The 15379-nt window shown below is 42.5% G+C and overlaps 1 protein-coding gene across 1 annotated transcript in view; it reads left to right on the plus strand.

Annotated features, from left to right (window-relative positions):
- Positions 1–1694: 1694 nt before the first annotated feature.
- Positions 1695–15379, plus strand: part of LOC137376556 (arginase-1-like) — a 49419-nt gene continuing 35734 nt past the window's right edge. Inside the window, exons 1-3 of the mRNA XM_068045322.1 lie at positions 1695–2011; positions 2111–2183; positions 4074–4248. Coding sequence (XP_067901423.1) covers positions 1904–2011; positions 2111–2183; positions 4074–4248 — 356 coding nt within the window. The 5' untranslated portion in view covers positions 1695–1903. The remainder of the gene's footprint in view (positions 2012–2110; positions 2184–4073; positions 4249–15379) is intronic.

A 15379-nucleotide genomic window follows, 5' to 3' on the forward strand; every position in this document is an offset into this window, starting at 1 on the left:
TTGTTTAAATCTAAGAAAACCTGTCTGATTTCTTTACCTTACAATTGGAAAGCAGTGAACAAGGATTCACTGAGGGCTGGCTAAAAACATGCTGTTTTTAAAATTAAACCCTGTTACGGTTAAACTAGGCAAAGGCTGAGAGGGAACCCCTAAACCCCTTTCTCACCTGGTCATAACAGCTTCTATTATACATTTTGTGAGGTAACTATCTATTATTTATTATTGAAATTGCTAGATGACCCTGTCTACAACTATATTTACTAATTATTTTTATGCTCAATGTTTAAACTTGAACAGTGATGTTATAATTTTGATTTTTTTAAGACAATAAACAATTGTGAGTGCATGTTGTGCTGTCTGATTTTACCTGATGATTTGGCCAGAAAGGGTTAATTTATTCACCCAGTAGGATACCCACAAGCTAATTGAGCACTGCGAAGGAGAACACAAACAATCCAAACTGGGTTATGTAAGACAGTTTGGTGAACTAAACTTAGTCAACATTCACCCTAGGTGTAGGATGGAAGGTTACTTCTTGGTGAGGAGTTAAAATGAAGGGATTAAGCATTCATCAGGTTCCAAATTTTGTGGCCAGTGGTGAATGAATGACAAGAAACAGCAAGGGTCTTCTACCAATCAGATTGAAGAATCTTCACTGAGATACCCAGAGTCAAAATCAGGAAGTATAAATTAGATTTAAATCATGTATAGCAAGCAAAATTAAGGTTGCGAAATGAGATAAGATCAAGAAGGAAAGATGAAACAGGCAGCAAAAGTAAAAAAAAAGCTAACTTTAAAAAAAAATCTCCAACTTGAATTAATTTCTGGAGGAATGAGACTCCACATAGAGAAAAATTAAAATTTTCAGAGCCAGGGAGGTTGTTTGGCAGTAATTATCATTTATTACACAGTTAAAAATTCAGTTACTTCTGAATACACCAGCCTTAACTTTTTCTGGTGTTTTTAGTAGGTAACTAGTAGATAAGTACCACAATTACATTGATTTCACCAGCAATATTCTCCAATAGCACAGCCAGTGAAAGAGCAGGGTAACTTGGACATCAATTTTCAGATTTCTGCATTTAATCATGCATGTGCGTACTCCAGAAGTTGCTGTCCGATTTACTCCACAATAATGGTGAACATTGATAGCCTCAACATTATTACCATAAAATCAGGACCATAATTGCTGGGATTCCAAGACCAATGTTCTCACAATACTCACCTCTGCTTTTGTCCCTAGTAAGGTCCTTACTCCCTCCCACTCTAATCATTGAACATCAGTCCTGCATTAGTTGCAGTTTCCTTTGATGAAAGGTCATTGACCTGAAATGTTAACTCTGTTCCTCTCTCCACAGATGCTGCTTGACTGGTTTAGTGCTACCAACATTTTCTGTTTTTATTTCAGATTTTCAGCATCCACATTATTTTGCTTTGGTTTCAGCAAAGTAGAATTGATTGGCTGTAAGCAACCACTGGTCATACCTACAACACAATAATTTTATGTCATGTTTTGACAAAAGATCCTTACCCCAAATGTCAACTCCTCCCTAATAAATGCTGCAAGGCCTGCTGAATTTTTTTGTGTTTGTATGTATTTATGTAATTTCAGAATCTGAATAGCAACCATATAATTGATATCGAAGGAGGGGAGGGGCTTTCAGGCCACACCCCTATGTGCTGCTCTACCTCATTACCCCATGTCGCAACTGCACCGTATACTGATTTAACTACAGTAATATGTGCTTTTGTCTCAGCTGTCCTCATTAACGATAAAAGCTCTCTGTTCTGCTGGATGGATATCTGAGTTATTTCAAATATAATTTGCATATAGTAAATGACATACCGCCCGGGAACTACAAATAGTTACTTGAGATTTGTTTGTTAAAAACCAAGAAGCAAGATGCTGTCTGGAAAGCGTTTGGTTCTTCTGAATCGCGGGGTCAGTATGATCAGCAGAAGATTTAATCACAAGGTCGGGATCCTTGGAGCACCATTATCGAGGGGACAGGTATGCTATATGGAAGCGATAGTTAGGAATCGAAAAGGTTTGTTATTTTTAAAGACGCGTTTTATTTTCTTATTTACTGTACCCTTTGCCTGCCTATAGGGAAAAGAGGGTGTAAAAATGGGACCAGACGCTTTAAGAAAATCTGGGCTGCTGACAGCGCTTCAGACTGGAGGTAATAATCCGGATGGTTATTAGAATAAAAACAAGAAATGCTGGAACCACTCAGCAGGTCTGGCAGCATCTGTGAAAAGAGAAGCAGAGTTAACGTTTCGGGTCAGTGACCCTTCTTCGGAACTGTAATTATTCGGTCTATCCCTCGCTCCCTTTTTTAAACCGAGGTACAACGTTAGCAGTTCCGAAGAAGGGTCACTGACCCGAAACATTAACTCTGCATCTCTTTCCACAGATGCTGCCAGACCTGCTGAGTGGTTCCAGCATTTCTTGTTTTTATTTCAGATTTCCAGCATCCGCAGTATTTTGCTTTTATTTTAGTGGTTATTAGAATGTTAAATATTGAGATCATCCCCAAAAGGGACAATATATCATAGGAAACCTTTTCAATTTTGATGTTTTAGGAATAAATGCATGATTCGTGGAGTATTTATAAAGCCATTGCTTTTTTCATTCACGTCTCCATTACCAGAAGAAATACACACGCTGCAAACATAGTTCATTTCAGTTGCGATCACTGCATCTACAAATAAGAGGAGAAAATCGAGTCCTTGCCCTCAAATTTAATAAAAAATAAATGTAAACACTCTGAAAGGGCATTTATTTACTTTTTAACTCACCGTGCCTGGAACTTTCTCAAGCAGTCAACACTAAGCTGTTAACACAAAGAGTAAGAGAAAATAACACTTTCAAACTAGCGGTGGCTAGATATGGCAGACAGGAGGGTTCAAGAAATGGATTGTTGAGCTTTGGTCAGAACTGGCAAAAAAACTTTTTTTAGCAAGAGTCGGGAAAGGAAGATCTCTGATAAGGTGGGTGGCAGGAGAGATTAAATGATAAAATGGATGGCGCAAGGTGAAAAGGACAAGTAAAGAAATAAAATATGATTCTAAAGGAGGTGTAAATGGCAATTACTGCCAACAGCTGCTGTCTGGAAAAATGGAAGCAGTGGTTGGGAGCTGAAATTGTTGAACTCAGTGTGAAGTCTGGAAGACAGTAAAGTGTCAAATCAAAAGATGAGGTGTTACTCCTCGAATTTCCGTTGAGTTTAATTGTACTTGAATATCACTAATTGAGTTCATGTTGACAGATTACAACAATGTCTTTATTTGTTCAAATGGACCATTCAGCACTTGCATCCAATTATTTTCAATTTAATTAGAGTGAATGCAGTTAAAGTCTGAATATGAAAATGCAACTTTAAAATGTATTTTAAACTGAGGCTGTCGACTGGCATTGAATGTAAATTATTGACTACTTCCGGTGGTAAAGCTTAAACATACAACTGAGCTTTGACCAGGTAGTTGACATTCCTAATTGAAAGTCGTAGAAAGGTTCAGAGGAGGCCAAGCAACACTGCATATCTAATATAAAGATTGCAGTGTAAGGTATCCTGCTGTTAGATGTTACTGGCATATTTAATAAATACTTTAGCATGTCACATTTACAAAGCACACAAGACACAACAGAATTTCCACAATGCCAGACTTCATATGTGGGACCAGATGATACAGTGAGAAAGCTTTAATTACAAAAACCTATCACAGCTGAGCCAATTTAGTTCTTCATCCAATAGTCACACATAAGCAGAGATTGCAGTATGGCGATCAGAAATGAGAATGTGGCTGATTTTTTCCACCTGCAGTCTAGGACTCTGAAGTCAGTTATAGTACCCGTCACACTCTGGATTAGTCAATACAGCACAGAACAGCAATCAACCTGGGACTTTCTCTGTCTGTATAAACTCACTGCAACACAGAGGGGTGCATTTTACCATGTGAGCCAGAGGGTCCTTTTAAAGATTATTTATTGATTCATAAATTTATACTTAACTGAATCAGTTTGAATTAACCTCCCCACCCACATTTTCCCCCAATGTTTTCTTTTTGAGGTTGTAATCTGAAAGACTATGGCAATTTGAAATTTGAAGATGAGCCGAAAGATGAGCCATTCAGAACAGTCAAAATGCCACGGACTGTGGGAAAAGCAAATGAGAAATTATCTCAAGCTGTAAACAAAGTGAAAGCAGATGGCCGGATCTGTGTCATTCTTGGGGGAGATCACAGGTATTTCTGTTTACTTTTGTTCAAATTATAAAATTTAAAGACATGTACAAGAAAGTTATCCAAAATGTTCATCACCATTTCATGCAACTGCAGAAAACATAGGACGTTCAGTAAAATATAAAGTGTATTTCCTATTTGTGTAGAAAAAAATGGGGAAAATAGGTATTATTTGAACAGTAAGATTAGGAAATGTACACAATTACTGTAGACTATAGCCACATCATCATGTGCTAGCTTGATTTGAAGGGGAAGAGGGTCTGATTGAAATATCAAAGATGGCAATGGACATGCGATGAATGTTACTTATGTAAAGAAATGTTTTGGGGATGTTGCTGGAATAGTTGCTGAGCCCTTGAGCATGAATGCATAGTGTGCTGACAAAATTTTAAGGATATGTTCACTCGACTGTGCAGCAAACCTGCACCATCAGTTATCTGCAAAGATGTAGAGCATGAGGCTGAGGACATTGGTGTAATACAAGGAAACAGCATTCCAACACATTACCATATGGTTATTCTCTGGAATACAAAGAAAGAACAAAGAACAAAGAAAATTACAGCACAGGAACAGGCCCTTCGGCCCTCCAAGCCTGCGCCGATCCAGATCCTCTATCTAAACATGTCGCCTATTTTCTAAGGGTCTGTATCTCTTTGCTTCCTGCCCATTCATGTATCTGTCTAGATACATCTTAAAAGATGCTATCGTGCCCGCGTCTACCACCTCCACTGGCAACGCGTTCCAGGCACCCACCACCCTCTGCGTAAAGAACTTTCCATGCATATCCCCCCTAAACTTTTCCCCTCTCACTTTGAACTCGTGACCCCTAGTAATTGAATCCCCCACTCTGGGGAAAAAGCTTCTTGCTATCCACCCTGTCTATACCTCTCATGATTTTGTACACCTCAATCAGGTCCCCCCTCAACCTCCGTCTTTCTAATGAAAATAATCCTAATCTGCTCAACCTCTCTTCATAGCTAGCGCCCTCCATACCAGGCAACATCCTGGTGAACCTCCTCTGCACCCTCTCCAAAGCATCCACATCCTTTTGGTAATGTGGCGACCAGAACTGCACGCAGTATTCCAAATGTGGCCGAACCAAAGTCCTATACAACTGTAACATGACCTGCCAACCCTTGTACTCAATACCCCATCCGATGAAGGAAAGCATGCCGTATGCCTTCTTGACCACTCTATTGACCTGCGTTGCCACCTTCAGGGAACAATGGACCTGAACACCCAAATCTCTCTGTACATCAATTTTCCCCAGGACTTTTCCATTTACTGTATAGTTCACTCTTGAATTGGATCTTCCAAAATGCATCACCTCGCATTTGCCCTGATTCAACTCCATCTGCCATTTCTCTGCCCAACTCTCCAGTCCATCTATATTCTGCTGTATTCTCTGACAGTCCCCTTCACTATCTGCTACTCCACCAATCTTAGTATCGTCTGCAAACTTGCTAATCAGACCACCTATACTTTCCTCCAAATCATTTATGTATATCACAAACAACAGTGGTCCCAGCACGGATCCCTGTGGAACACCACTGGTCACACGTCTCCATTTTGAGAAACTCCCTTCCACTGCTACTCTCTGTCTCCTGTTGCCCAGCCAGTTCTTTATCCATCTAGCTAGTACACCCTGGACCCCATGCGACTTCACTTTCTCCATCAGCCTACCATGGGGAACCTTATCAAACGCCTTACTGAAGTCCATGTATATGACATCTACAGCCCTTCCCTCATCAATCAACTTTGTCACTTCCTCAAAGAATTCTATTAAGTTGGTAAGACATGACCTTCCCTGCACAAAACCATGTTGCCTATCACTGATAAGCCCATTTTCTTCCAAATGGGAATAGATCCTATCCCTCAGTATCTTCTCCAGCAGCTTCCCTACCACTGACGTCAGGCTCACCGGTCTATAATTTCCTGGATTATCCCTGCTACCCTTCTTAAACAAGGGGACAACATTAGCAATTCTCCAGTCCTCCGGGACCTCACCCGTGTTTAAGGATGCTGCAAAGATATCTGTTAAGGCCCCAGCTATTTCCTCTCTCGCTTCCCTCAGTAACCTGGGATAGATCCCATCCGGACCTGGGGACCTGTCCACCTTAATGCCTTTTAGAATACCCAACACTTCCTCCCTCCTTATGCCGACTTGACCTAGAGTAACCAAACATCTGTCCCTAACCTCAACATCCGTCATGTCCCTCTCCTCGGTGCAAAGTACTCATTTAGAATCTCACCCATTTTCTCTGACTCCACGCATAACTTTCCTCCTTTGTCCTTGAGTGGGCCAATCCTTTCTCTAGTTACCCTTTTGCTTCTTCTATATGAATAAAAGGCTTTGGGATTTTCCTTAACCCTGTTTGCTAAAGATATTTCATGACCCCTTTTAGCCCTCTTAATTCCTCGTTTCAGATTGGTCCTACATTCCCGATATTCTTTCAAAGCTTCGTCTTTCTTCAGCCTCCTAGACCTTATGTATGCTTCCTTTTTCCTCTTAGCTAGTCTCACAATTTCACCTGTCATCCATGGTTCCCTAATCTTGCCATTTCTATCCCTCATTTTCACAGGAACATGTCTCTCCTGCACACTAATCAACCTCTCTTTAAAAGCCTCCCACATATCAAATGTGGATTTACCTTCAAACAGCTGCTCCCAATCTACATTCCCCAGCTCCTGCCGAATTTTGGTATAGTTGGCCTTCCCCCAATTTAGCACTCTTCCTTTGGGACCACTCTCGTCTTTGTCCATGAGTATTCTAAAACTTACGGAATTGTGATCACTATTCCCAAAGTAGTCCCCTACTGAAACTTCAACCACCAGGCCAGGCTCATTCCCCAACACCAGGTCCAGTATGGCCCCTTCCCGAGTTGGACTATTTACATACTGCTCTAGAAAACCCTCCTGGATGCTCCTTACAAATGGGCAGAAATGGATGGTAGCAAATTGATTGGCCACTGTACACTAGGACCATATAATTGATTACATTGGGAAGCTTTTCTTGTGTCTGCATCTGAACATGCCTGAATGCAGTGAATATTGGAAGATCAGGGAGGTCAGATAGCATGCCTGTAAATAACCTACCCAATTTCCCTGCATTCATTTAAAATAGTAGGAATACCATTATTTCCTTTAAACTACTTCTTAGGCAGTCTCTCGGGACCAAGGATGACTTGCCTCCACTCCAGTTCAGTGAGTTCTAACATGGTTAATGAGTCCAATGCGCAAACTGCAGATTCTACCACGTGGGGAAGATGGTGTTTGAAGAATTGGATAGGTGAGTTACTTGGGGGGGGGGGCTGTGTACTCCTTCCTCTGCCTGGACTTGGCTTCCGCGTGTTCCCCTCAAAATCTCACGAGGTGCTCGGTATCCACCTGAATGCACCTTCTCCACTTTGAGTGGCTGAGGGACAGGCTAAGCCAGTGAGCGTGTTGGATTTCTTCAGGGATGCCTTGAGAACGTCCCGAAAGCATCTTTTAAACACATGTGCTATGACCTGCCTGCTGTTATAATATTCATTGTTCCTGGGCAGTCCAGTGTGCCCACTTAAAGAACCTCAACTCTACAAATCTGTGCTGCTGCTGGGAGATTTTTGGAGAACAATATGTTGCAAGTAAGATCATCTCATGTCTCTGACATTTTGGTGGAGGTGCTTGTGGCACAAGACGAAGACACAGGCTGTTCATGTTCTACTTGATGGCAGAAGGATAGAGTTGCCAACATTCTTGGATCATCTGCGAGTCTCAGATACTACTGTTAGTAAGACAGGAGAAAAGTACAGCTAAGAAGGTGAACTTTTGGTGCAGATTTGAAAGTGTTTAATTGCCTGAATTGTAGCTAGTTGAGTTGCAGGTAGGGACCCTGCTCTGTATGGAGCTGGGTTGAGCCCAACTTAAACTGGGTACTCTGCTGTGTTTCTGCCAGTGCATTAAATAACCTTCAGAAGAAGTCACCTTGGAGTGGAACCAAGAAACACATGTGAGGCTCAGGTTTCAATTTTCACTGCGGCCTTGACTGATAACTGGCTTAGAAAATCATTACAGCTCACAGCCAGCAACCAGGAGGAGGGACCTCCCAAACTGCACTCCCGGCAGCAAGATGACTCATTTGGATGATTTCCATTTGTTTTTTGGGGAGTGATTTCTAGTGAAGTTTGGATGTTCTGGGCTCATTTTGTGTGAATTTTAGATTTCTATTTGAATATCAGCTGCTACTTCATAACAAACTATTCCAGTCGCTCCCTAACAAAATCTGAAAGTACCTTATTGACAAATCATACAGCTCTTTCTGCACCAGCTTTCAATTTTTTGTGTTTTGTATGCAGTACTTTTATGGATCTTTTCCCACTTATTGCCAGATTCAGTTGAAACATATTGCAGGAAAAGTTTACCACCCTCAAAGTTTAGCCCTATAATTTTCTTAAATGAGGCCAATGGTAGCAAGGGATTTGTAGAATGAATGAGTAAACACTACAAGAGTAGAGACTGTCTAAATTTTGATCAGGGCCCTTGAAGCAGAAATATTCATATCTTTGAACTAGCTCACAATGGAAGATAAACCTCCTGAGCACTGCTGCTAGCAACTTGGGAAAAAATAGAGCTTCACAGATGGGATTTGCACCTGGGTACTTCCTAACCCGCTAAGCACGCACAATACAGATGTAGAAAAGAATAAGAAAGAACTTACAATTATTTTGCACCTTTCATGTCCTCAGGATGTCACAGCCAATGAAATACTTTTGAAATGTATTCTCGATTGTAGTATAGAGAAAGGCACCAACCAATGTACGCACAGCAAGGTCTGACAAACGCCAAGAAAATAATGACCAGATATTGTGTCTTAGTGCTATTGGCTGAGTGGTAACTATTGGTAAGGATATCAGGGAGAATTCTTCTCCTTTTCTTTGATTAGTGCCATGGGATCTTTTAATGCCCTGAGAGGGCAGACAGGAGTCTGGTTTAATGTCTCAGGTGAAAAAAGTCACCTCCAGCACCCCCTCAGTACTGCACTGATCTGTCAGCCTAGATCAGGGGTCACCAACACATTGATCGCAAGCTACTGGTAGCTTGCGTCAGCCTTTGATTAGCTTGCATAAAGCTCCTGACAAAGCAGTCTGATCACCCACGTTATCCTGCCAGCACTAATCACACATGCGCATCCTGATGTCACCGCACACTGACATCACCATGGGACAAGCAAGCAGTGAGGAGTGGGGCAGCTGACGAGTGGTGGGGGTGGTGGGGGGTGGTGGATCGTGATATTTCTCCTTTATCAGAGGTTGGTGACCCCTGGGTCTAGATTATGTGTTCAAGTCTTTGGAGTGGGGCTTGAACTCATGGTTGCCTGACTTAACAACAACTTATAACAACAACTTATATTTGTATAGCACCTTTAACGTGATAAAATGTCCCATGGTGCTTCACAGGAGCATTATAAAACAAGATATTACACCAAGCCACATAAGGGGATATTAGGTCAGATAACCAAAAGTTTGTACAAAAAGGTAGGTTTTAACGAGTGTCTTAAAGGAGGAGAGCAAGGTAGAGAGGCAGAGAGGTGCAGTAAGGGAATTCCAGAGGTTAGGGCCTAGGCTGCTAAAAACACAGCCACCAATGGTGAACTGATTAAAATCAGGGATGCTCAAGAGTCCAGGATTAGATGATCGCAGTTATCTTGGAGGGTTATGGGGCTGGAGGAGATTGCAGAGATAGGGAGGGACGAAGTCATGGAGGGATTTATAAACCTAGATGATGATTTTAAAATCAAGCTGATGCTTGAACGGGAACCAGTGTAAGTCAGTGAGCACAGGAGTGAAAGGGGAACAGGACTAAGTGCAGGTTAACACAAGGGCTGCAGAATTTTGCAGGACCTCAAGTTTGTGAAAGGTAGGATGTGGGAGACCAGCCAGGAGTACATTGGAATAGTCAATTCTCATGATAGCAAAAGCATGAATGACGATTGCAGCAGCCAACGAGCTGAGACAGAGGCAAAGTCAGGGACTTACAGGCAAGTGTGCTACCACTGAGCCACAGAATGCACAAGTGAATGATCTTGTGAGAAAACCTAATCCTTACATAGTTATGGCAGTGGCTGCCAGTCAACTGATGTATTTCTGTTTATGACTTAGTGACACACAATTCTGTGCTAAAACTGTGATTTTACTTGAGTCCTGAACATTTCATCCAGTTTAAAAGTGGAGTCCAGGGTCACCACACTTTCCGCATTGAGGAATAAAAAATTAATCTCCCGGGCACTGCTACTGTCCCAGATTTTAACTTTGCAATTTAGGCTGCAATGTGCTTCAAACACTTCAACACAAGTGTTGTGTATTTCAATGTTGGTCAGAGATTAGAAGTTCTTTATTACAGGACTGCTAAAGATGGCATTGATAGAAATATAAACATGCTAAATACTATCAACAAAACATAAATGATATTAGAGCTTTCCACATTCAATTTGTTAGCTTTTTATCTGAAAAAGCAAATTAAATGATATATTGGCCTTGGAGGAGGTCCAGCACCGATTCAGCCAGGCCGTCAGAAAGCCGCCTGCTTTTGTCAGGTGGCTTTTCTTGGGCCTAGGCCGCCCAACCAGCCAAGGGTAAAATCCCCATGACGGTTTGACAAGGCCCTTAAGTGGCTGTTAACTGGCCACTTAAGGGCCTTGATTGGCTAGTGGTGGGCGGGCCGGTTTTCGCTGCCACTGCCCCGGGTAAAATGGCAGTGGAGGCGGGAGCGGGTTGGGAAGGGCTCCCCGAGCCTCCCACACCATTTTACAACCCCCCCACACCCCCTGCAACCACCAACCCACTCTTTGGCAGGGTGTAAAATTCCAGCCTCTGTTTCAAAAAACTTCTGGACTTCACTCGCCTGCCATAGCTGTCTCCGAACATGGACAACGGTCTGTTGAAACTTTATGCTTACTCCATTCTACCCACATCAACTTTATCCTACCACGAGACCTCTGTACACCCTCCTACTGTCTCATCTCTATTCCCGTTTTTTTTTTTTAGATTAGATTAGAGATACAGCACTGAAACAGGCCCTTCGGCCCACCGAGTCTGTGCCGACCAGCAACCACCCATTTATACTAATCCTACACTAATCCCATATTCCTACCAAACATCCCCATCTGTCCCTATATTTCCCTACCACCTACCTATACTAGTGACAATTTATAATGGCCAATTTACCTACCAACCTGCAAGTCTTTTGGCTTGTGGGAGGAAACCGGAGCACCCGGAGAAAACCCACGCAGACACAGGGAGAACTTGCAAACTCCACACAGGCAGTACCCGGAATCGAACCCGGGTCCCTGGAGCTGTGAGGCTGCAGTGCTAACCACTGCACCACTGTGCTGCCCTACTTTTTACTACTAGGATATGTATATCCTAATAATTACTATGTACTCAGGCCTATGTAACTTGAATTTTCCCTATGTCTATTCATATGCATGCTTTGACTGCACCAGACCCAAGCCTATCAATTCTATTTCCACATTTTTCTCCCCTTTTTAAAAAATTATTTTCTCTTTACCTCTCCTGGAACCCTCTCTTCTGTCCTCATGCCTCCTTTCATTGCTCCCTGCTGGGGTACTCTGCTCTCCCAAATCCGTACCTCAACCCGTCACTACTCCTTGACCTTCCTACTGTCCTGTTGCTGCCACAGGCTTGGTTCCCTCAGTGCTTCTCTTAGCATCCTCCAAAGAACCCATCAAGGCACTCATTGTTGTCTCCTTATGAGCAGCAACTCCAACTGCCCCATCCTACTCTCATGCCAACTTTCCTGTTTAACACTCCCACTGGGGGCTAATCTTGCTAATTTCCTTTCCATCCAACTTGCCCCTCTCAGTGCTGACCCTGTGTAATATGCCAGTGGTTGAGCTATCACTGTCCCTCTCCATATCTCCCTCCAGAACATCTGTTCTCTTGTGAACAAGGCCCTGGCCGTCCATGGGCTTATTGTGATTGCATTGACACCATGGCCTTGACAGAAACTTGGTTGAGCAGTGATGAAGCCTCTCTGCTTTGCTATGCCTTCCACCAACTGTCCTGCTCAGACTGTCATGGTAGAATATGTGGCTCTTATTACCAAATTATACTTTGGTCTGTCCCCTTACTCCTCTGAATCTTTGTCCTCTTTTGAACATCTTGGCTTGTTCCACCCCTCTTTCTCATTTGAAATCCTCATTCTATACTTTCCACCTAAATACCATAACATTTTTTCACTGAAGTATTTTCCCTGCTTTCCTCCCTCAGCTCCTGACCCAAGGGACTTCTCATCCTTGCTGATTTCAATCTACAATCCAATTCATAATGCTCCCCCTCCGCTGAGTTCACTGCCCTCCTATCCTTCCTTAATCTTTCGCTCTATATAAACTCCCCTACCCATACTCACGGCCATCCCCTTGACTTTGTTATCTCACATGGCTTCATTACTCCCATTGTGTCAATCACAGATAAGACCATCTTTGATCACTTCCTTGAATCACTCTCTACCCACATCTCCCTTCCACCTCCCAACCCTATGTCCTTCTGTATCCACCCCTGGAAAAAAAAACTCTCCCAATTCGCTTACAGCGGCACTTTCAAAATCCCAACTGTCTAGTCTTTGGCCCTCCATTCACTAACATTTTTGCAGCTACCGATCTGCTCCACCACAACCTCATCTCCACTTTTGACGTCCTAGTCCCCATTAAAACTATTATTCTCTCTGCTGCAGCCATTTCCCAGTTATGGCCCTCGTCTTTGCTCTTAGGTCCAAGGGGCGTAGACTTGAATGGAGCCATTCATCACCAGATATGACTGGACCACATAAAGTACTACTAGGTCCTGTTCTCGTCTGCTAAAACTGCTCACTATTTCAAGATCATTTCTGGAATGCAAAGATAACCCCGGTTTCTTTTCTCTACCGCAGTCTTCGTAAACCCCTCTTCCCAGTATCTTCCACCCTCACCTCCAACAAGAAGTGTGAGGAGCTCATGAGCTTCTTCTTTACTAAGTTTGAGACTATCCGATCAGCTGCCTCTGCCATTTCCCTCCCTTCCTCTAGCCCACTGGGAAAAACGTCCTTGAAGGATCCCCTCTGCTCCAGCCCTGAACTCAAATCTTTTTCTAATTTCTCTCCTATCTCCTCATATGCTCTCTCTGAGCTCATCTTGTCCCTGAGACCCGCCTCCTGTTTCCTCAACGCTATTCCCAATAAACTGATGACCCCCTACTTCCCTTCCTGGTTTCCAAGTGAGCTAATATTGTTAACAGTTCGCTCTCCTCGGGTACTAACGCCCCTCCTTCAAATCTGCTCTCTCCTCAAAAAATCAACCCTTGACCCATCCATTCTTGCAAACCTATGCCCCATCCTCAACCTCCCCTTCCTCTCCAAAGCCCTTGAATGTGCTATTGCCTCCCAAATTCATGCCCATCCTTCCTTGAAATCCATGTTTGAATCCCTTCAATCAGCTTTCTGCCCTGCCATAGTATCAAAACAGCTCTTATTAAAGTCACAAATTCCATCTGTGTGACTGACAAAGGTAAAATATCCATCTCAACCTGTCTGCAGCATTTGACAGCGTTATTTCCACATGTATGCTGATGACACCGAGTTCTACCTCACCAACACATCTCTCAACTCCTCTACTGTTTAAATTGTCACAATGTTAGTCCAACATCTAGTAATGGATAAGCAGAAGGTTCCTCCAACTAAATATTGAGATGACCAAACCATTGTCTTCAACCCCGCCACAGACTCTGTTCCCTAGCCACTGACTCAATTTCTCTGCCTCGCAACTGTCTGAGGCTGAGCCAGAGTGTTCGTAACCTTGATATCATATTTGAACACAGGATGAGTTTCTGACTACATAGAGGTGCAATCACCAAGACCACCTATTTCCACCTCCAAAACATCACCCAATTCCTCCCCTGCTTTAGCTCATATGCTGCTGAAACCCTTGTCCATGCCTTTTTATTACTTCTAAACTTGATTATTCCAACACGTTCTTGGTTGGCCTCCCATTTTCTACCCTCCATAAACTTGAGGCCATCCAAAACCCGGGTCCTAATTTGCACCAAGCCCTGTGCTCGCTGACCTACATTGGCTCCTGGTTATGCAACATCTCAATTTTTAAAAAAAATTCTCATTCATGGTTTCAAATCCCTCCATGGCACTGCCCCTTCCATATCTCTGCAATGTCCTCCACCCCTATAACCCTCTAATATCTGCACTCCTCCAATTCTTGCCGCTTGAGCATTCCAGATTTTAATCACTCCACTGTTGGCAGCTGTACTTTCAACTGCCACGCCCTTAAACTCTGGAATTCCCTCCCAAAATCTCTCCGCCTCTGTATACTCCTTCTAAGATGTTCCTGAAAATCTACCTCTGACCAAACAATGAGCTTGATATTATATGATCACATTTTGTTTGATAACGCTCCAGTGAATCGAATTGGGGTGTTTTACTACGTTAAAGACACTATATAAATACAAGTTATTGTAATTTTTTTTAAATTCATTTATTTGATCGCCATATATCAATGGCCCATATAGAATAATTTGTATGTTATATAGGATAATACAGCACATTATCTAACTCATTTTGAGATATAAAAAGATAATAGGTGGCATTGAATACATTGAGAATAATCTTCAGGTGCCTATGCTTTTTTTCTAGCTATTTATGATGTCATCTAACTCTTTGTTTCTTTATAATGACTCCCGTGAATCCGTTATTCCAGTATGAAACAGCCTCATTCGTGACATCTGCCAATAAAACACATTTAAAAGACAGGTGGTGGAAATGTTCACCGTAGTGTTTTGTTAAAGTAAGACAACCAGTTACCAGTATGTATGCACATGTTGTGGTGTCAACTCCAGTTTCCTGTCTGCCTCCCATAACCCTCGACTCCCTTTGTCTGTCTATCAAAAGTCTATCTAATTCAGTCTTGAATAAATTCAGTGACCCACCTCCACTGCTTTCTGGGGAAGAGAATTCCACAGACTAATGACCCTTTGAGAAAAAAAAATTCTCCTCATCTCCATCTTAAAAGGGAGACCTCTTATCCTTCAACTGTGCCTCCTAGTTCTAGTCTCCCCAAAAGAGGAAACATCCTCCCGGTATCCACTCTATC

Source organism: Heterodontus francisci, chromosome 13, assembly GCF_036365525.1.
Source record: "Heterodontus francisci isolate sHetFra1 chromosome 13, sHetFra1.hap1, whole genome shotgun sequence".
NCBI lineage: Eukaryota > Metazoa > Chordata > Chondrichthyes > Heterodontiformes > Heterodontidae > Heterodontus > Heterodontus francisci.